Source organism: Haematobia irritans, chromosome 2, assembly GCF_050003625.1.
Source record: "Haematobia irritans isolate KBUSLIRL chromosome 2, ASM5000362v1, whole genome shotgun sequence".
In the NCBI taxonomy this organism is placed as follows: domain Eukaryota; kingdom Metazoa; phylum Arthropoda; class Insecta; order Diptera; family Muscidae; genus Haematobia; species Haematobia irritans.
Window position 1 is genome coordinate 143,984,719 of NC_134398.1, and position 22,165 is coordinate 144,006,883.

The following is a 22,165-nucleotide window of genomic DNA, read 5'->3' on the forward strand; positions in this document are numbered from 1 at the left end:
CGTTATATATATTCCTACACTGATGGCTCCAAATGTGATGGACAAGTGGTGTAGTTTTTTTCATGCTGAAATATTAGCAATAAAAGAAGTGGAAAATTGGATGAGAAGTAATGTTCCAACAAATGTTGGAAATAATATATACTCAGACAGTCAACCAAATGAAATCCTTGGACTCTGTGTTCCTTAACTCGAAAATCGCCATCGATTGCCGCAAATCTCTTAATGAGATGGCTGAGCAGTACAATATTCACCTAATATTGGTGCCTGGCCACAGGAACATACCAGGGAACAGCGAAGCGAGTTAGCAAGGCTAGACACTACCATACATATTCCAGGGGAACTAGAATCTGTTGGTATGCCTCTGGCTACCTGCAAGCTCATACTGAGAAGATGGAGAACGTCCGATGAAAGAATTGCAAGGTTTACAATGACACTAAATAAATATGGGCCCATCTAAACTTAAACAGCACACTATGTTAGTGTTTTCTAGATGTCAAATATCACTCCTGATATCTGCTATAACGGGTCGCTGCATGATAGGCGATTGTGCAAAAACTATTGGCGCGAAGTATAATGGCTACTGCAGGAGCTGCCATGATGCTGAGGGTATCAATTAGGCATCTCTTGTGTGAGTGTCATGCATTTTGTGTTAGGCGTAAGTGAATTTTAGGAGCATACAGCTCCTGGCGGACCTGGAAAATGTTAACTTAAGCAGTCTGCTAAAGTTTTTGGAACAATCTGGTTGGTTCAGCCGAAGAAAATAATCGAGTAGGTTCAGCGGTTAAAACTAGTAGTGCCTATATGTAGTAAGTAATTTTAGTTAAATGTGGTATCACAATGGACTGTTTAGTCTAAGTGAATCTGTAAAATAAATCAGGCTTTATTGGATGTCTCAAAATGTTCGGAACTCTATCATGTCTTTCTTCTAAACAAATTTTTGTATGTTCAAGATTAGAATAAAAACTAGAGTTATGTGCTCAACTTAAATTTATTATATTCAGAAATAACCATGTTTAAGAATACATTTAATTGTTATTTTGTGTGTTTACTGCATTAAACTAGAATATGTCTGAATAGAACGACAACAATGACAAATCTCGCCATATTTTGGTCGATATCGATAATAGTGGATAGTGAGTTACATTTGGGTTCTGAACATACATAACATTCTCTTGTAGTTGCATTGATTGGGAGTTCAACATCAGAACAAGCTGAACTATTAGGCATCCTCTAGGTGCATCCCATTTCAAATCTAGTTTGCTTGGGTGCTGTAAAAAATGGAGAAAAAAACTGAAATTAAATTGAATTTAAAAAAAAATGTATATACATTTAACTATTTAATGTAAAAACAAGTATATACAGCAGTAAGTTCGGCCGGGCCGAATCTTAAATACCCACCAAATATTAGGGTTTCCTTTGAAATTTCAGGAGGGCTTGAGGACTTGAGGACACTACCCGAAGATAAATTTAAAGATTTCACCTATGAGGACTATATCAGATTCTGGATTTATAAGAACCATTTTTGTTTGAGGTTTAGAGGAATCATCACATCTCTTGTAAGTGTGGAAGAAAATTATAAAATAACGTCTTGATTTGAAATCTTAAATCTGTAGAAGTAAAATCTGGAAATTTTACATTGAGTTTCAACCAATTTTCATGATCAGTGCGCCTTCTACACCCTCAAGAAGTGAAGTCGGTCTATATGGAGGCATTACCAAATGGACCGATAAAAACTTAATCCGATACACGTTTTTGTGAGCCTAAAATACCAGAATATTTACAATTTCAGGCATATCAGATAAAAACTACGGTTTCTAGAAACCCAAGGAGTTAAATCGGGAGATCGTTCTTATGGGGGCTATACTAAAATATGGACCGATACTCACCATTTTCGGCACACCTCTTTGTGACCCGAAAATACCTCTAGATTTCCAATTTCAGGCAAATAGAATAAAAACTTCGGATTCTAGAAGCCCAAGAAGTAAAATTGGGAAATTGGTCTATATGGGGGCTATACCAAAATATGGACCGATACTCGCCATTTTCGGCACACCTCTTTATGGTCCTAAAATACCTCTAGATTTCCAATTTCAGACAAATTGGATAAAAAGTACGGTTTCTATAAGCCCAAGACCCCAAATCGGGAGATCGGTCTATATGGGGGCTATACCAAAATATGGACCGATACTCACAATTTTTGGCGCACGTATTTGTGGTCCTACAATATCTCTAGATTTCCAATTTCAGGTAAATTGAATAAAAACTGCGGTTTCTATAAGCCCAAGAAGTAAAATCGGGAGATCGGTCTATATGGGGGCTATACCAAAATATGGACCGATACTCACAATTTTTGGCACACATATTTGTGGTCCTACAATACCTCTAGATTTCCTATTTCAGATAAATTGAATAAAAACTGCGGTTTCTATAAGCCCAAGAAGTAAAATCGGGAGATCGGTCTATATGGGGGCTATACCAAAATATGGACCGATACTCACAATTTTTGGCACACGTATTTGTGGTCCTACAATACCTCTAGATTTCCAATTTCAGGTAAATTGAATAAAAACTACGATTTCTATAAGCCCAAGACCCCAAATCGGGAGGTCGGTTTATATGGGGACTATATGAAAACCTGGACCGATATAGCCCATCTTCGAACTTGACCTGCCTGCAGACAAAAGACGAGCTTGTGCAAAATTTCAGCACGATTGCTTCATTATTGAAGACTGTAGCGTGATTACAACAGACAGACAGACAGACAGACGGACAGACGGACATCGTTATATCGTCTTAGAATTTCTCCCTGATCAAGAATATATATACTTTATATAGTCGCAAATCGATATTTCGATGTGTTACAAACGGAATGACAAACTTATTATACCCCCGTCACCATTCTATGGTGGTGGGTATAATAAACATGTATTTAAAGGGAAATCTAAAGAAATCGAAGTTTGACGTTATTGAATATTGAAGCAATTCGATTAATAGACAATTTGTAGTTTCGAAAGTCAAATAATCGACTTTTAAAGACAAAACCGTTGACTTTAAATTTAAAGGGACCAGTTCATTTTGATTTTTTAGGAGTTCACTTATCTATGAAGTTGGTATGTACTAGAAAATTGTTCACAATTGTATAGGCTACATTTCACCCCTTGTTTGTTTGGTAAAACTTTCAACAGTTAAAGAGCTGTAGTCGAAAAATGGAAAAAATCGGCGAAAAAAACTGTAAATTTTTAGACATTTTAATGGTTTGAAGATGAAATTTTTTTTTAAGTTCAGCATTTTTTTGGCCGAGTCAAGGCTACAACTTTGCTGAAGACTGGAAAAAATTCACAACGATTTTTGTGATGAATACCAAATAAGTACTTTGATGTACTTTTAAAACACCAGCAAGTCTTTACTTTCCAAATTTGTTAGAAAAAAATTGAAATGACTGAGAAAGAAAGAAAAATAGGCTTTGATTTTTATACCCTGCGCCACGCTGTGGAACAGGGTATTATAAGTTAGTGCATATGTTTGCAACACATAGGAGGAGACGATATAGTCACATGGTGTCTTTGGGCTTCTGAGTCGATATAGCCATGTCCGTCTGTCCGTGAACACATTTTTTTAATCAAAGTCTAGGTCGCAGTTCTAGTCCAATCGACTTCAAATTTGACACAAGTATGTGTTTTGGCTTACAAGAATCGGTTCAGATTTAGATATAGCTCCCATATATATATTTCGCCCGATATGGACTTATATGGCCCCAGAAGCCAGAGTTTTACCCTAATTTGCTCAAAATTTTGCACAAGAAGAACAATTAGTACTATAGTCAAGCGTGCCAAATTTTATTGAAATCGGTTCAGATTTAGATATAGCTCCCACATATATCTTTCGCCCGATATTGACTAATACGGTCCCAGAAGCCACAGTTTTACTCCAATTTCGTTGAAATTTTGCACTAGGAGTACAATTAGTTGTGTAGTCAAGTGTGCCAAATTTTATTGAAATCGGTTCAGATTTAGATATATATATATATATATCGTTCGCCCGATTTACACTCGTATGACCACAGTGGCCAATATTTTACTCCGATTTAATTGAAATTTTGCACAGGGATTAGAATTAGCATTGTAGCTATGCGTGCCAAATTTGGTTGAAATCGGTTCAGATTTAGATATAGCTCCCATATATAGCTTTCGCCCGATTTACACTCATATGACAACAGAGGCCAATTTTTTGCTACGATTTAGTTGAAATTTTGCACAGGGAGTAGAATTAGCATTGTAGCTATGCGTGCCAAATTTGTTGAAATCGGTTCAGATTTAGATATAGCTTCCATATATATGTTTTTCTGATTTCGACAAAAATGGTCAAAATACCAACATTTTCCTTATAAAATCGCCACTGCTTATTCGAAAAGTTGTACAAAAGACTATAATTTTCCTAAACTTCTAATACATATATATCGAGCTATAGATCATAAACTTTTGCGAAGTTTCCTTAAAATTGCTTCAGATTTCAATGTTTCCCATATTTTTTTGTTTACTAACATTGTGTTCCACCCTAGTGCATTAGCCGACTTAAATTTGGAGTCTATAGATTTTGTTGAAGTCTATCAAATTCTGTCCAGATCGAGTGATATTTAAATGTATGTATTTGGGGCAAACCTTTATATATAGCCCCCACACATTTGACGGATGTGATATGGTATCGAAAGTTTAGATCTACAAAGTGGTGCAGGGTATAATATAGTCGGCCCCGCCCGACTTTAGACTTTCCTTACTTGTTTAGTTTAATATATACCACGTATGGAGTATTTGGTATATATTACGGTGTTAGGAAGTTTTAAGACACCTTGCCATCGGCAAGTTTTACCGCAACCCAAGTAATTCAATTGTGGATGACAGTCTTCAGTAGAAGTTTCTACGCAATCCATGGTGGAGGGTACATAAGCTTATTTTTTTTCGATTAGTGGAAAATCTCCGGTTATGCTTAAAAAAAAAAAAAGTATATACGGCCGTAAGTTCGGCCAGGCCGAATCTTATGTACCCTCCACCATGGATTGCAAGGAAACTTCTACGAAAGATTGTCATCCACAATCGAATTACTTGGGTTACGGTAACACTTGCCGATGACAAGGTATCTTAAAACTTCTTAACATCGTTTTCTAAATTGTGAGTTAGTCCATACGTAACTATAGACCGATATGGACCTAGTTAGGCATGGTTGTTAATGGCCATATACTAGCACAATATACCATATTTCAACTGACTCGGATGAAATTTGCGCCTCCAAGAGGCTCCAAAACCAAATCTCGGTATCGGTTTATATGGGGCCTATATATGTTTATGGATTGATATGGACCACTTTTGGCATGGCTATTAAATATCATATACTACCACCACGTACCAAATTTCAACCAGATCGGATGAATTTTGCTTCTCCAAAAGGAACCGGAGGTCAAATCTGGGGATGTTTATATGGGGGCTATATATAATTATGGACTGATAGGAACCAATTCCTGCATGGTTGTTGGATACCATATACTAACATCACGTACCAAATTTCAACCGAATCGGATAAATTTTGCTCTTCCCAGGGGCTCCGGAGGTCAAATCTGGGGATCGGTTTATATGGGGGCTATATATAATTATGGACCGATTTCGACCAATTTTTGCATGGGTGTTTGAGGCCATATATTAACATTACGTACCAAATTTCAACTGAATCAGATGAATTTTGGTCTTCCAAGAGGCTCTGGAGGTCAAATCTGGTGATCAGTTTATATGTGGGCTATATATAATTATAGACCGATTTCGACCAATTTTTGCGTGGGTGTTTGAGGCCGTATATTAACACCATGTACCAAATTTCAGCGGGATAGGATGAAATTTGCTTCTTTTAGAGGCTCCGCAAGCCAAATCGGGGGATCGATTTATATGGGGGCTATATATAATTATTGACCGATGTGGAGCAATTGTTGCATAGTTGGTAGGGATCATATGCTGACACCATGTACCAAATTTCAGCCGGATCGGATGAAATTTGCTTCTCTTAGAGTCCCCGAAAGCCAAATTTGGGGGTCCGTTTATATGGTGGCTATACGTAAAAGTGGACCGTATGGCCCATTTACAATATCGTCCGACCTACATCAATAACAACTACTTGTGCCAAGTTTCAAGTCGATAGCTTGTTTCGTTCGGAAGTTAGCGTGATTTCAACAGACGGACGGACGGACATGCTCAGATCGACTCAGAATTTCACCACGACGCAGAATATATATACTTTATGGGGTCTTAGAGCAATATTTCAATGTGCTACAAACGGAATGACAAATTTAATATACCCCCATCCTATGGTGGAGGGTATAAAAAACGTTTAGTCGATATTGGTCGTTATCAAAAGCACATACATAGATATGTTTCCAAATTTCGACTAGTCTATTGACTCGATTTTCAGTTTGAAGTCTACCAAAAAGTTGGCTTCAACTTTTGTCAAAAAAATAATGTTCATATTTTGAATAAGAAATGTATCCGTCAAAATATTTCGATACTTACTTTGATATGTTAGAATGTAACAATCATAAGCATCCGAATTTAATTCTACTTCTCTACGAATCCGTATTTCTTTTCTTTCCATTATAGTCTCTATAGTTGTCGACTCAATGTATTCTTCAGTTGTCTCGTTTCCCACGTGGAATGTTGTTATATCCCCATATGTAGTCGATTCAGTGGGTACTGTTACCCTATCCGTACGTTCTGTTGTAATAGAAGGACCTATAGTAGTTGTAGAATTAGCTACAATGGTTCCCGTAGTAGTAGTAGATGCTGTGGTAGAATTGATCGAGTATTTTATTGTTGTCTTTGCTGTATTTGTAGAATCCATTGTTGTGGATGTTCTTGATGCTTTAGTACTGCCTTCTATTTCATTGCGGTAACAATCGATGACTTCTATTGGTTGGTCACCATAGCAATCATTTCCCTTACAGCTGTAGCACAACAATTTACTGGCCAAAACTGCTTATTAAATAGAAAAAAAAAAACAAATTATTTTTTCTATCTAATAGTATCCCAGCAAAAAAAAAATTGGAAGTTGTTTCACAAACATTTCTTTTAAAGCCCATCCCAGAATCCCCCATCGAGTTTTTTCAACTTCCGATGCAGTCCTTTTGGACAAGTCCCCAAACATTTCTTCTAAAGCGCATCGTGGAATCCCCCAATGATTTTTTCCTCTTCCGATGCAGTCCTTTTGGACAAGTGCACAAACATTTCTTCTAAAGCGCATCTTGGGATCCCCCAATGATTTGTTTCTACTTCCGATGTAGTCCTTTTGGACAAGTATTAGAAAGAACGCAATCAGGGTATTTCAAGTGCGAATTTTGTATAATTAAATTTTACAAAAAATAGAAAACTAACAAAAAATTAAAAAAAAATTGAAATTAATAAAAAAAGTAAAAAATAATAAAAAAAATTAATTTCATCCCCGCTAGGATTTGAACCTGTGCCGTTTGACTTTTTCGCTTCCATGGAAGTTCTTTTGAGAAGGTTTCGCAAATTACGAGAATTTTTAATTTTTTTTTGTTGATTTTTAATGAAAACAAGTAAGGAAAGTATAAAATCGGGCGGCGCCGACTATATTATACCCTGCACCACTTTGTAGATCTAAATTTTCGATACCATCAAATGTGTTGGGTGCTATATATAAAGGTTTGTCCCAAATACATACATTTAAATATTACTCGATCTGGACATAATTTAATAGACTTCTACAAAATCTATAGACTCAAAATTTAAGTCGGCTAATGCACTAGGGTGGGGCCAAGTATATTATACCCTGCATCACTTGGTAGATCTAAATTTTCGATACCATATCACATCCGTCAAATGTGTTGGGTGCTATATAAAAAGGTTTGTCCCAAATACATACATTTAAATATCATTCGATCTGGACAGAATTTGATAGACTTCCACAAAATCTATAGACTCAAAATTTAAGTCGGCTAATGCACTAGGGTGGAACACAATGGTAGTAAAAAAATATGGGAAACATTAAAATCTGAAGCAAATTTAAGGAAACTTCGAAAATCTTTATTTATGATTTATCGCTCGATATATATGTATTAGAAGTTTAGGAAAATTAGAGTCATTTTTACAAGTTTTCGACTAAGCAGTGGCGATTTTACAAGGAAAATGTTGGTATTTTGACCATTTTTGTCGAAATCAGAAAAACATATATATGGGAACTATATCTAAATCTGAACCGATTTTAACCAAATTTGGCATGCATAGCAACAATGCTAATTCTACCCCCTGTGCAAAATTTCAACTAAATCGGGGTTAAAAATTGGCCTCTGTGGTCATATGAGTGTAAATCGGGTGAAAGCTATATATGGGAGCTATATCTAAATCTGAACCGATTTCAACCAAATTTGGCACGCATAGCAACAATGCTAATTCTACTCCCTGTGCAAAATTTCAACTACATCGGAGTTAAAAATTGGCCTCTGTGGTCATATGAGTGTAAATCGGGCGAAAGCTATATATGGGAGATATATCTAAATCTGAACCGATTTCAACCAAATTTGGCACGCATAGCTAAAATGCTAATTCTACTCCCTGTGCTAATTCTACTCCCTGTGCAAAATTTCAACTAAATCGGAGCAAAAAATTGGCCTCTGTGGTCATATGAGTGTAAATCGGACGAAAGCTATATATGGGAGCTATATCTAAGTCTGAACCGATTTCAACCAAATTTGGCACGCATAGCTACAATGCTAGTTCTACTCCCTGTGCAAAATTTCAACCAAATTGGGGTAAAACTCTGGCTTCTGGGACCGTATTAGTCCATATCGGGCGAAAGATATATATGGGAGCTATATCTAAATCTGAACCGATTTCTTCCAAAATCAATAGGGATCTATTCTGAACCAAAGCACATACTTGTGCCAAATTTGAAGTCGATTGGACTAAAACTGCGACCTAGACTTTGATTACAAAAATGTGTTCACGGACAGACAGACAGACGGACATCGTTATATCGGCTCAAGAGCCCACCCTGAGCATTTTTGCCAAAGACACCATGTGTCTATCTCGTCTCCTTCTGGGTGCTGCAAACTAATGCACTAACTTATAATACCCTGTTCCACAGTGTGGAGCAGGGTATAAAAAAATATGGGAAACATTTAAATCTGAAGCAATTTTAAGGAAACTTCGCAAAAGTTTATTTATGATTTATCGCTCGATATATATGTATTAGAAGTTTAGGAAAATTAGAGTCATTTTTACCACTTTTCGACTAAGCTGTGGCGATTTAAGGTATTTTGACCATTTTGGTATTTTGACCATTTTTGTCGAAATCAGAAAAACATATATACGGGAGCTATATCTAAATCTGAACCGATTTCAATCAAATTTGGCACACATGACTATATTACTAATTGTACTCCTAGTACAAAATTTGGGCCAAAACTCTGGCTTCTGGGGCCATATAAGTCCATATCGGGCGAAAAATATATATGAAAGCTATATCTAAATCTGAACCGATTTCAATCAAATTTGGCACACTTAACTATACTACCAATTGTACTCCTTGTGCAAAATTTCAAGTTAATCGGGATAAAACTCTGGCTTCTGGGTCCATATAAGTGTATAGTGGGAGAAAGATATATATGGGAGCTATATCTAAATCTGAATCGATTTCAACCAAATTTGGCACGCATAGCTACAATCTTAAATCTACACCCTGTGCAAAATTTCAACCAAATTGGGCCAAAACTCTGGCTTTTAGGACCATATTAGTCCATATCGGGCGAAAGATATATATGTGAGCTATATCTAAATCTGAACCGATTTCAATCAAATTTTGCACACTTGACTATACTACTAATTGTACTCCTAGTGCAAAATTTCAACCAAATTCGGCCAAAAATCTGGCTTCTGGGGCCATATAAGTCCATATCGGGCGAAAGATTTATATGGGAGCTATATCTAAATCTGAACCGATTTCAATCAAATTTTGCACACTTGACTATACGACTAAGTGTTATGTTTGTACAAAATTTCAAGCAAATCGGTATAAAACTCTGGCTGCTGGGTCCATATTAGTGCATATCGTGCGAAAGATATATATGGGAGCTATATCTAAATCTGAACCGATTTCTTCCAAAATCAATAGGGCTCTATTCTGACCCAAATTAGGAACATGTGCCAAATTTGGTCTTAAATTGCGACCTATACTTTGATCACAAAAATGTGTTCACAGACAGACGGACGGACGGACAGACGGACGTGGTTATATCGACTCAGGGACCCACCCTGAGCATTATTGCCAAAGACACCATGTGTCTATCTCGTCTCCTTCTGGGTGTTACAAACATATGCACTAACTTATAATACCCTGTTCCACAGTGTGGCGCATGGTATAAACATAAAGCAAAAAACCCAAATGATGTTCGTTTCTGGTTGTAAGGCGAGGCTAATTATATCGGAATCCAGAATAAAGTATTATTTCTGTTGCTACAATATTATGTATCATTACGAAAAGTTCAAATCTAAACAAGAAAAAATTGTTTTTTAAATTTTTATACCCTAAACCACATAGTGGTCAGGGTATAATAAGTTTGATCGGCCAAAAAATGTGCCTACCAGAAATATTGATTTTAGACCCCATAAAATATATACCGATCGGCTCAGAATCACCTCCTGAGTCGATCTAGCACTTGGTGTCCGTCCGTCCGTCCGTCTGTCCATGTATTTGTTGTTCACAGGATTCCGGTCGCAATGATTACCCGATTTTGATGAAATTTGGTACAGGGAGTTTTTTGGGCACAAGGACGAACGCTATTGAATTTGGAAGAAATCGGATCAAATTTAGATATAGCTCCCATATATATGTATCGACCGATTTCGACAAATGGGGTCTCGTTGCGCGTTTTATACAACGGATCGTCACCAAATTTGGCAAAAGGTAATCTTTTCCTTCGCCCTTCAAGTCTGCAAAATTTCATCCAAATCGGTTCAGATTTAGATATAGCTCTCATATATATGTATCGGCCGCTTTTCCCAAATTTGGCCACAAAACCTTTATTTATCAACCGATCTTACTCAAAGTTGGCTAAATATAATCTTCTATAGCACTAACTATATGTGCAAAAAATCATCGAAATCGGTTCATATTTAGCTATAGCTCCCATATATATGTACCGCCCGATTTTTCTAAATTTGGCCAAAAAACCCTTATTTATCAACCGATCTTACCCAAATTTGGCTAAATGTAGTCTTCTATAGCACTAACTATATGTGCAAAAAATCATTGAAATAGGTTCAGATTTAGATATAGCTCCCATATATATGTATAGCCCGATTTTCCCAAATTTGGCCATAGAACCCTTATTTATTAACCGATCTTACTAAAAGTTGGCTAGATCCAGTCCTCTATAGTACTAACTATATGTGCGTCTTGTAGGGACGTAGGGCCACAATGTAGGACATTTTCACTCAACACAATTTGTAATAATTTTTACATTTTGGTGGCTCTAGAGGAGGAAATTAGAAGCCGGCAAGGCTTGATCTTTAACAATGTGTGGTAAACTTTATTCCTGTAGAAAAATTTTTCAACATTTTATTTCTATAGAACATTTTGTCAAAATTGTATATCTATAGAAATTTTTTTCAAAATATTATTTCTATAAAAAATTTTCTCAAAATTTTATTTCTGTGGAATTTTTTCTCAAAATTTTATTCTATAGAATTTGTCAAAATTGTATTTCTATAGAAAAATTTCTCACAAAAATTTGTTTATAGAAACCTTTTCCAAAATTTGATTTTTATAGAGATCTAACAAAAAAGATTACTAATTTGGGTAGAATTCTACCAACTGTGGCATCCGTTGTGGTAATACAAATTTATATTCTAAGTTATATACGTTGCATATTCATGTTTTAAGATAATAAAGTACTTTGAACCATTTTTGTTTTGTAAAATTTTTTAAATTTAACGAAAAATATAGTAGGGAAAATTGTTTGGGAATGTATGGGAAAGTAGGGAACTTTTTTGTCCTTGTAGGGTAAACCGAACATTTTCCCTGACAACATTGACTATGAGCTATAGTCAGATTACCACAAAGCACCCATAGACATGTACCCCTTAATTTTCTTAAATATGCAACTGCGGTTTATCTCCCAGACCTATATGTTACCCCATATGTAACATATATGTGGCTTAGGGTATGATATAGTCGGCCCCGCCCGACTTTCTACTTTACTTACTTGTTTTGTTATTCCCCTAAATAAAAAATTTTTAATCTAAAACCACAGCCGAAGTTGTATCCTTTGTAAGAAACGAGCATTATACTTTTGCAATTTAAGGTGTTTGTTTCCTTTAAACGTCGTTGTTTTTTTTTTTCTATGATATGAGTGCAAATTTGAATAATTGTTTAGGTTTTACAACATGAACAAAAGGATTCACCTTTCCAATGGACAATAATTGTTACACACAAAAAAATTGAAATTAATTTCATTTTAGTTGATTTAAATGAACAAGACTCTTTTTTGATATTCCGTTTACTATACTTTCAGTTTCACAGAGCTGTGGTAAATGAAAGGCCAATTATAATTTATTCTTAAGACACATTTAAGGGAATATTAATAATTTGGTTATTTTTTCTCATCCCCAAAAGCTTCAAGTTAAGGTCTATTAATCCAAATATAGCTTTGAAAACTAAGATATCCTTAAATATCGATGTTAACGGTTTTTGTGGCCTTTATCATTATTAATTAAACAAAATTAATGGCCAATGTTGGAAATAGTATACATACATAATACATTTTGGTTATATAAGTTTATTTTAATAAATTCATAGATATCCGTGTATTAAGGGTGGCTGAAAAGTGAAGATGAATATTGTTTTTTTTTCATATTTATGAACTCCACATACACTGAAAAAAATATTGTCGTGAGGTCAAAGATTTCATGTCTTTAAAATACGAATACAAATTTTGCTTAGCATAGAAGGCGCATTTCTCTAAAATAAAGTTATTTCCTTGTCCAAAAGTCGATAAACTTTTAAATTAAGTCGTATTGTCCTTATAATTAAGTGATTTGACTTAAAAATGGGTATCTTAACATGAAAGAAAAAAATTATAGGCTAAGGTTAAGGTTGACTTTAATAATTCAGAGAAATTCTTTAAATTTAATGAAATTGTCTTTAAATTTGTTGTCTTTTTGCATCTTGACTACAAAGCAAAAAATCGTTTAAATATAGGACCTGTTTTTCAAAACTTTATTTTAAAGAAGTTTTTTACTTAATTTCTACTGGAAGTCGAGTCCTAATTTCGAAAATAAAGTTGCCGTTAACTCGTTTTTAAAGGAATACTATCAAAGAAAAAAGCTGAGAAAGCGAAAAATTACAATTTGCTTCCTAGAAGTAAGTACACAAAACCTAAATTTAAAAGAGAATTGTGTCATAAAAGTATCCTTACTTGTATTCTCCGCTTCTTTGGCTCGGAATCAATACCAAATTTTTTAAAGTAAAGACAAAATCTTTGGAACCGGGTATGCTTTTTTTTCAGTGTAGGATGGCGGTATAACAATTTTAATCATTCTGTTTGTAACACATCACAATATTGACTTCAGGCCCCATAAAGTATGTATATCATGGGTAGTGGTTAAATTCTGATTCGATCTAGTGATATCCATGCGTACGTCTGTTCACCGAAAAAAAAAAGTGAACTGTTTTATAGGAAGAATGAACTATCACGCACGAAAATTGAACTAAATTTTAATCCACATTTTGAGATTTTCACAAAGTGTTGTTAAAACTAGAGGTGTGCGCGTGACACGAAATTCTCGTGACATGCGTGATTCACATGTGAGTTCGTGAGCAAGTCTCGTGAATGTGCGTGAATGGGACTAAAATAAATATGTCGTGTGTGAGCGTGCGTGAGAAATAAAATCGGTTCGTGAATGTGCGTGAATAAAATTTCTGCGTAGTCACGCTCACGAAAAAATCAAGATTTAATTCATACTCGTATGTTAAATGAAATTAATTTAGCTCTCGAGCTATATTCTAGTTTTGAAGTTTGTTACCTTTGCTGATTTCCGTTTGGCTCGTGAATTTTTCGTGAATCACGAGAATTGTCGTGAATCGTGCGTGAACGTGAGTGCTTAAAAGTAGTTCGTGCGTGAGTACTGGTTTTCATTTCGTGAATGTGCGTGAGTGGGATTGGCAACAACATGTATCGTGCGTGAGCATGCGTGAATAAACATTTTGCTTCGTGAATGTGCGTGAGTGTGAGTGAAATTTCAGTCCCGCGCACACTTCTAGTTAAAACCAGGATATTTTAATGCCCTGTTGTACTTTTTAACTGCAGTTCACGAAATTACATCATCTCATAGAAGAAAAAATTAACTAAAAGTAAAGAAGAAAATCATTGGCGCCAAATCATGACCATTTTAACCATACAGTAGTTTATTCTTACTATTTTTGGGAATCGTACCAAAATCTTCTTCTGCTTTAGTTCATATTTCACGTTCACGTTTATTTCATAAAATTTTTGAGACATACTTAAAAAAGTAAGATTTCGTTAAGCTGAGTAAAATTTCGATAAAAGTAATAAAATATAACTACAAGCAAATAATTTTTTTTCCAATAAAAATAAGTTAAATTAGCGTTACTTTAACTACGGAAATTTTTTTCTGTGTTTAATTCACGCTAACTTCCGAACGAAACAAGCTAATGTCTCGAAACTCCATACCAGTAATTGTTATTGATATAGGTCGGATAGTATTCACGGTTGCCACATTAGGTACAATCCTACCAAAAATGGTAGACTTTTTACTGAATTCTTTATGTTTTGGTAGATTTTGTAAAATATTTCTCTCCAAATAAGAAGTACTTCACAAATTTTTCATAGGATTTTTTTTGACACAATTGTCTATAGAAATAAAATTTTGACAACATTTTTTTATAGAAAAAATATTTGAGAAAACTTTCTATAGAAATAAAATTTTCTATGGAAATGAAGTTTTGACAAAATTTTCTATAAGAATAAAATTTGGCAAAATTTTTTTATAGAAATAAAATTTTGATAAAAAATTCTATAGAAATAAAATTTTAACATAATTTTCCATAGAAATAAAATATTGACAAAACTTTCTATAGAAATAAAATTTTGATAATATGTTCTATAGAAATGAAGTTTTGACAAAATTTTCTATAGGAATAAAATTTTGACAAAATTTGTTATAGAAATAAAATTTTGATAAAAATTTCTATAGAAATAAAGTTTTAACAAAATTTTCCATAGAAATAAAATATTGACAAAATTTTCCATAGAAATAAAATATTGACAAAATTTTCTATAGAAATAAAATTTTAACAAAAATTTCTATAGAAAAAAAATTCTGACAAAAATTTCTATAGAAATAAAATTTTGACACAAATTTTTATTGAAATAAAATTTCGACAAAATTTGGTATAGAAATAAAATTTTGAAGAAATTTTTCATAAAAATACAATTTTGATAAAAATTTCTATAGAAAAAAAAATGTTGACAAAAATTTCTATAGAAATAAAATTTTGACAAAATTTGGTATAGCAATAAAATTTTGCCAATGTTTTTTTCAACTAAAATTTTGACAAAATTTGCTATAGAAATAGAATTTGGCAACATATTTTTTTAAATAAAATTTTGTCAAAAATTTCTATAGAAATAAAATTTTGACAAAATTTTCTATAGGAATAAAATTTTGACAATATTTTCTTTTTGAAATAAAATTTGTACCAAACGAAGCGCCATTTTGAAATGATTGACCCTTTGGTATTTTTTGGTGCAACCTTTACTCCCCAAAAAGCCCCAGGCGCCAAAAGTCAAATGAATTTTGAACCGGAGATTTTGAAAAAAAATTCTGTAGAAATAAAATTTTAACAATATTTTCCATAGAAATAAAATATTGACAAAACTTTCTATAGAAATAAAATTTTGATAAAATTTTCTATAGAAATGAAGTTTTGACAAAATTTTCTATAGGAATAAAATTTTCACAAAATTTTTTATAGAAATAAAATTTTGATAAAAATTTCTATAGAAATAAAATTTTAACAAAATTTTCCATAGAAATAAAATATTGACAAAATTTTCTATAGAAATAAAATTTTGACAAAATTTTCTATAGAAATAAAATTTTAACAAAAATTTTATAGAAAAAAAAAATTCTGACAAAATTTTCTATAGAAATACAATTTTGACAAAAATTTCTATAGAAACAAAATTTTGACAAAAATTTCTATAGAAATAAAATTTTGACAAAATTTGGTATAGAAATAAAATTTTGCCAATGTTTTTTTCAACTAAAATTTTGACAAAATTTTCTATAGAATTAAAATTTTAACAAAAATTTCTATAGAAAAAAAAAATTCTGACAAAAATTTCTATAGAAATAAAATTTTGACAAAAATTTTTATAGAAATAAAATTTCGACAAAATTTGGTATAGAAATAAAATTTTGAAGAAATTTTTCATAAAAATACAATTTTGACAAAAATTTCTATAGAAAAAAAATGTTGACAAAAATTTCTATAGAAATAAAATTTTGACAAAAGTTGCTATAGAAATAAAATTTTGCCAATGTTTTTTTCAACTAAAATTTTGACAAAATTTGCTATAGAAATAGAATTTGGCAACATATTTTTTAAAATAAAATTTTGTCAAAAATTTCTATAGAAATAAAATTTTAACAAAATTTTCTATAGGAATAAAATTTTGACAATATTTTCTTTTTGAAATAAAATTTGTACCAAACGAAGCGCCATTTTGAAATGATTGACCCTTTGGTATTTTTTGGTGCTACCTTTACTCCCCAAAAAGCGCCAGGCGCCAAAAGTCAAATGAATTATGAACCGGAGATTTTGAAAAAAATTCTGTAGAAATAAAATTTTAACAAAATTTTCCATAGAAATAAAATATTGACAAAACTTTCTATAGAAATAAAATTTTGATAAAATTTTCTATAGAAATGAAGTTTTGACAAAATTTTCTATAGGAATAAAATTTTCACAAAATTTTTTATAGAAATAAAATTTTGATAAAAATTTCTATAGAAATAAAATTTTAACAAAATTTTCCATAGAAATAAAATATTGAAAAAATTTTCTATAGAAATAAAATTTTGACAAAAATTTCTATAGAAAAAAAATTCTGACAAAAATTTCTATAGAAATAAAATTTTGACAAAAATTTCTATAGAAATAAAATTTTCACCATATTTTCCATAAAAATACAATTTTGACAAAAATTTCTATAGAAAAAATGTTGACAAAAATTTCTATAGAAATAAAATTTTGACAAAATTTGGTATAGAAATAAAATTTTGCCAATGTTTTTTTTCAACTAAAATTTTGACAAAATTTTCTATAGAAATAGAATTTGGCAACATAATTTTTTTAATAAAATTTTGTAAAAATTTCTATAGAAATAAAATTTCCACAAAATTTTCTATAGGAATAAAATGTTGACAATATTTTCTTTTTGAAATAAAATTTGTACCAAACGAAGCGCCATTTTGAAATGATTGACCCTTTGGTAGTTTTTGGTGCCACCTTTATTCTCCAAAAAGCCCCAGGCGCCAAAAGTCAAATGAATTATGAACCGGAGATTTTGATGGCCATTGCGCTATAGAAATGAAGGTAGGAATCTCGTGTTAAACCATTTTTCGTGCGGCTGGGTCCTATTAGAAAGTCCATGGTATGCATCCCAAAAACTTTGTCTGACCAAGGCTTCAATACTGTCTTTAGACATTTTCCCGATAATATTCAACATTTGGTTTCACCCCAAGGTCGACGAATACGAGCAGGGAGCGACCGACAGCCCACACCATTACTATCGGCGGCGCTTGGGCTCTGGTGACCAATCGAAGGTGTTTATTTTTTTCAGCTGACCTCTTTGGGAAGTAAACCCGATCATTTTGTTCACAAACTGCTCAATTTGGAGTGACTTCTCATCGGAGAAACCCAAATTCGCTACCTGGTCACTTTTTTGCAAGCGAAGCAATTGGTTTTTGTGCATCGGTGAGCTCTTGCATTTTGTGGAACTTTAATGGCCTTAGTCCAAGCTCATTTTTCAATATGTGTTGCATCCATTCTCGCTATATGTTCAGATCGCGAGTGTGAATTTCTATCATTTTCGGATCAATTCTGGTGTAGTTACCATTTTTTCGTCAATGGAACACTGCCAGTACCACGGTAATGAGCAATGGTACGAGAAACAAAAAATTCACATTCAAGTGCTGCTTTACCGATGGATCGAAGTTGGATGAGAGGACGGGAGTGGGTGTATAAGTGGAAAACCAAGACACCGAGATCCTATACAATAGACTGCAAAAGCATGATCACCGAATACCCGGAATACTTCAGGATCTACATCATATGGGTGCCGGGACATGCCAGAATAAGAGAAAAATAGAAGAGCTGCGTCGTTTTTTAAGATTCGTCTCATGGTAGAGACGTTGTAAAACTGGTCCATCCATTAGACGCACTTCAGGAAGAACACATTGGAAATGGACAGAAAATTGTCCTCGAGTTGCTTAAGGATCGATTGTCTCATGCGCACGGTCGCCACTCGAGCCAAAAATAATTTACCAAAATTTGGAGAAAATTTTACCAAAAAAAACTACCAAACAAATAATCTTATTTTCCAAATTTTATTTCTATAGGAAATTTTGTCAAAATTTTATTTCTGTAGAAAATTTTGTTAAAATTTTATTTTTATTTCTATATAAAATTTTGTTAAATTTTTATTTTTATAGAAAATTTTGTCATTAAATTTTTCTGAAAAAAATTTTGTCAATTTTTTTTCTATAGCAAATACTGTCAAAATGTTATTGCTATAGGAAATTTTGTTAAAATTTTATTTCTTAGGAATTTTATTTCTGTACATTTTTTGTTTTCTAACGTTTATTGCTATAATAGAAAAATTTGCCAACATTTTGTTTTTATTGGATTTTTTCAAAATTTTATTTATATATAACAAATTTTATTTATATATATTATAGAAAATTTTGTCAAACATTTTTTTCTATAGAAAATTTTGTCAAAATTTTATTTCTATACAATTTTTTTCAAAACGTATTTCTATACAATTTTTTTCAGTATTTTATTTCTGTACAATTTTTTGTTTTCAATTTTATTTCTGTACAATTTTTGTTTTCAACATTTTATTTCTATAGAAAATTTTGTCAATTTTTTTTTTTAGAAAATCTTGCCATTTTTTTCTATAGTTTTTTTTCTATTGAAAATTTGTCAAAATTTTATTTCTATAGGACAAATTTTCAACATTTTATTTCTATAGAAAACTTTGTCATATTTTGCAAAACCTACCAAAATATCAAGAATTCTACCAATCTATTTAACAGTAAAAAATCTACCATTTTTGGTAGAATTCTGCTAACTGTGGCAACCGTGCTCATGTGCACATGATTTTTGCATGTCCCAACTTCAACCGAATTTTCGGCAGAGATTGCAGCCTTACGACTGTTTGGACACAGAGCTTTGATTGAGCCGAGAGAGTAATCTTGTATGGCAGTCGGATACTGAACTGCGAGGAAACGATCTATTCGGCAACCGAAAACAGGCATCTGACCATCCTATGGAGCGTTAGGAAAATGCGATCCTATTTTGATGAATACCACACACAAAAAATTTTTTCTCTGATTCAATCACCAAATTAATTGATCCAATTAATTTTTTAATTGAAATGTCTTCAATCACGAAAATGATAGTATCAATCACAGTTTTAATTGGGCATAGAAAAAATTCTTGATTAAAAAATTAATTGATTTTTTCAGCAAAATTCAATTAATTTTTTAATTGATTCAATTAAAAATTTAATTGATGTTGATTGCAAAACGCAATTAATTTATTAATTAAAAAGGGTAACTATTTTTAATTACTTAGTTAGATTGGCTTAGAGTTTTTATTTGGATTAACAAATGATTGTTTGAAATACATTTTTAATTAAAAAAGTAAAAAAATCAGAACTTTTTTTAAGTTAATTGTATCAATTAATTTTTTTAATTAAACATTTTAAAAATTTCAATCATTGACTTAATTAACTTAATGTTTCTATCATGATTAAAAAGTTAATTGTATCAATTAATTTATTAATTGAAAAAATTTTCAACTTCAATTAACTTTTTAATTGGAAATATTTTGGTGATATTTTTTTCTGTGCAGTTCCAGGTAACCAGTTGTCCTGAGACCCCACATCGAATTAGAACAGTGTGTCGTATCAGCCACAAGTAGCTGGGTGAGTAACATTTTAGAAAAAGACCAACTGAGATTCGATACACTGTAGGACAAGGGATTACAACACGACATTGATTGGAAACAGTTCATGGCTCGTGACTGTTGTCCCGAGACATGACATCGAAAAACACCGAAAACATTACGTCATACCAGTCTTAAGACCGATATATCAGTGACTGCATAGTTCGTCAACACTGCCTCTGTGGTCCGCTTGTAATATATCGTCCTAACTCAGTGACGCCGACAAGACATCAGGCCGACCAACTTACTAGTGGCCCGTCGTCCAGATCTCTGTGTCCCCATTGGTTGTGTTCTCTATTATACTGGAAGAAGTGACCTGGAACCTGGAACTGTGGGTAAGGTGGTAAACCTGTCGTTAAGGTTTCCTACATCAAAAGTCGATAAAGGTTTCAATGAATGCCTTGAATTTGGGAGATTCGACTTTAAGATGGGTATCTTCTTATGGAAATGAAATTTTGAAAACACTTCTATAAAAATGAAACTTTTTTATAAAATTTACCATAAAAATAAAATGTTGAAAAATTACCTAAATAAATAAAATTTTGTCCCAATTTATTATAGAAGTGAAATTTTGATCTTAATTTGATGCTTTCCAAAAAACAAAAAAAAAATACTCATAAATATGTGTTCGCCTACCGAAAATCGCTTTGATTGTATTTCTACACCCTCACAAAAAATCGCTTCTGTAACATATACTCCCAAACATATTTTGCTTCAAGCATATACATTTTTGGGTATTGCCCAAACATTTATTTGTTTGATCTCTACCAATATATAATATGTTTGAAAGCATATTGGTCTAAACAATATATGTTTGGGTAGTCTAAGTTCCAAACATTTTGTATTTTTGCATCCAAATTCAATAATGTTATCTTCCAAAAAACAATATGTTATTATGTGACCATATAATATGTTTGGAAGCATTTTGCACCCAAAAATATTATATGCTTAAAAAAAATTCTCCCAAACAATATTGTGCTCAAAATTTTATTTATTTATTTATATATTTACAATCATAATGAATTATGAAAATAAACAGGTAATATAGGTGCTGTTTTTTACCGAGTTTGTCCTTTTGTAATAATCGAGGTAAGACTTTTGGTTGATGTTCAATTTCTAGGTTTTGGTTTATTTAAATTCACTGATACAATATATACAAGGGTAAGTGCAATGTAGTTGGTAAGTATAGGTTAATTTATGGTAAGTATACAGGTTTTAGGTAAGTATAAAATGTTTACACTTTAGGTTTAAATTCAAGAAAATGTTCACTAATTTTCACAATGTGCAATATTATTACAATGTGCAATAGGTTTTCCAAAGTGCAATAGGTTTTACAATGTGCATTATTTTCTCAACGTGCAATACTACAGGTAAGTTTATATTTTATTTTATGATTAGATGTAAGTAACACTAGGTAAGTATTGTAGGTAAGTATAATAGTTGTTCCTTTTTTTTTTTTTTACAATGGTTAAAACTTTTAGTTAATTCACTTTTCAGCTCTTTTTTATTTCAAATATTGTTTCTATTTTATATTTCACTTTGTTGTTATTTTCACTTTGGTCACGGGAGTAGCGAAGCGGCCGGTTTAAAAGATCGATTTACATTAAACAAAACGAATGTCATGGGCAATTGGTTGGAGATGACAATTACGCATACAATAACAACAGATATGTCTCCACTGAAGTAATACATCATATGTGTACACATACATATATGGGTATTTGGAGGACCGCTATGTACATATCTGTGCTAATTAAATAGCACAAGGGCAACAAATAAAAAGAACAATAATGTGCAAACTTTTAGCACAACTCCCAACATTCCGCCCCCCATGACCAAGTGTAAAATATTTCAA

General features: G+C 32.4%; 1 protein-coding gene across 1 annotated transcript; it reads right to left on the reverse strand.

Annotated features, from left to right (window-relative positions):
• Positions 1-1,102: 1,102 nt before the first annotated feature.
• LOC142225096 (uncharacterized) lies at positions 1,103-22,002 on the reverse strand. The gene is made up of 6 exons (XM_075294868.1): positions 21,913-22,002; positions 20,559-20,675; positions 19,434-19,628; positions 12,560-12,575; positions 6,549-7,007; positions 1,103-1,268 (listed from the first exon to the last, which is right to left on the reverse strand). Exons 1-6 carry the CDS (start codon positions 22,000-22,002, stop codon positions 1,231-1,233), a joined length of 915 nt encoding a protein of 304 aa, XP_075150983.1. The 3' UTR covers positions 1,103-1,230.
• Positions 22,003-22,165: the final 163 nt, after the last annotated feature.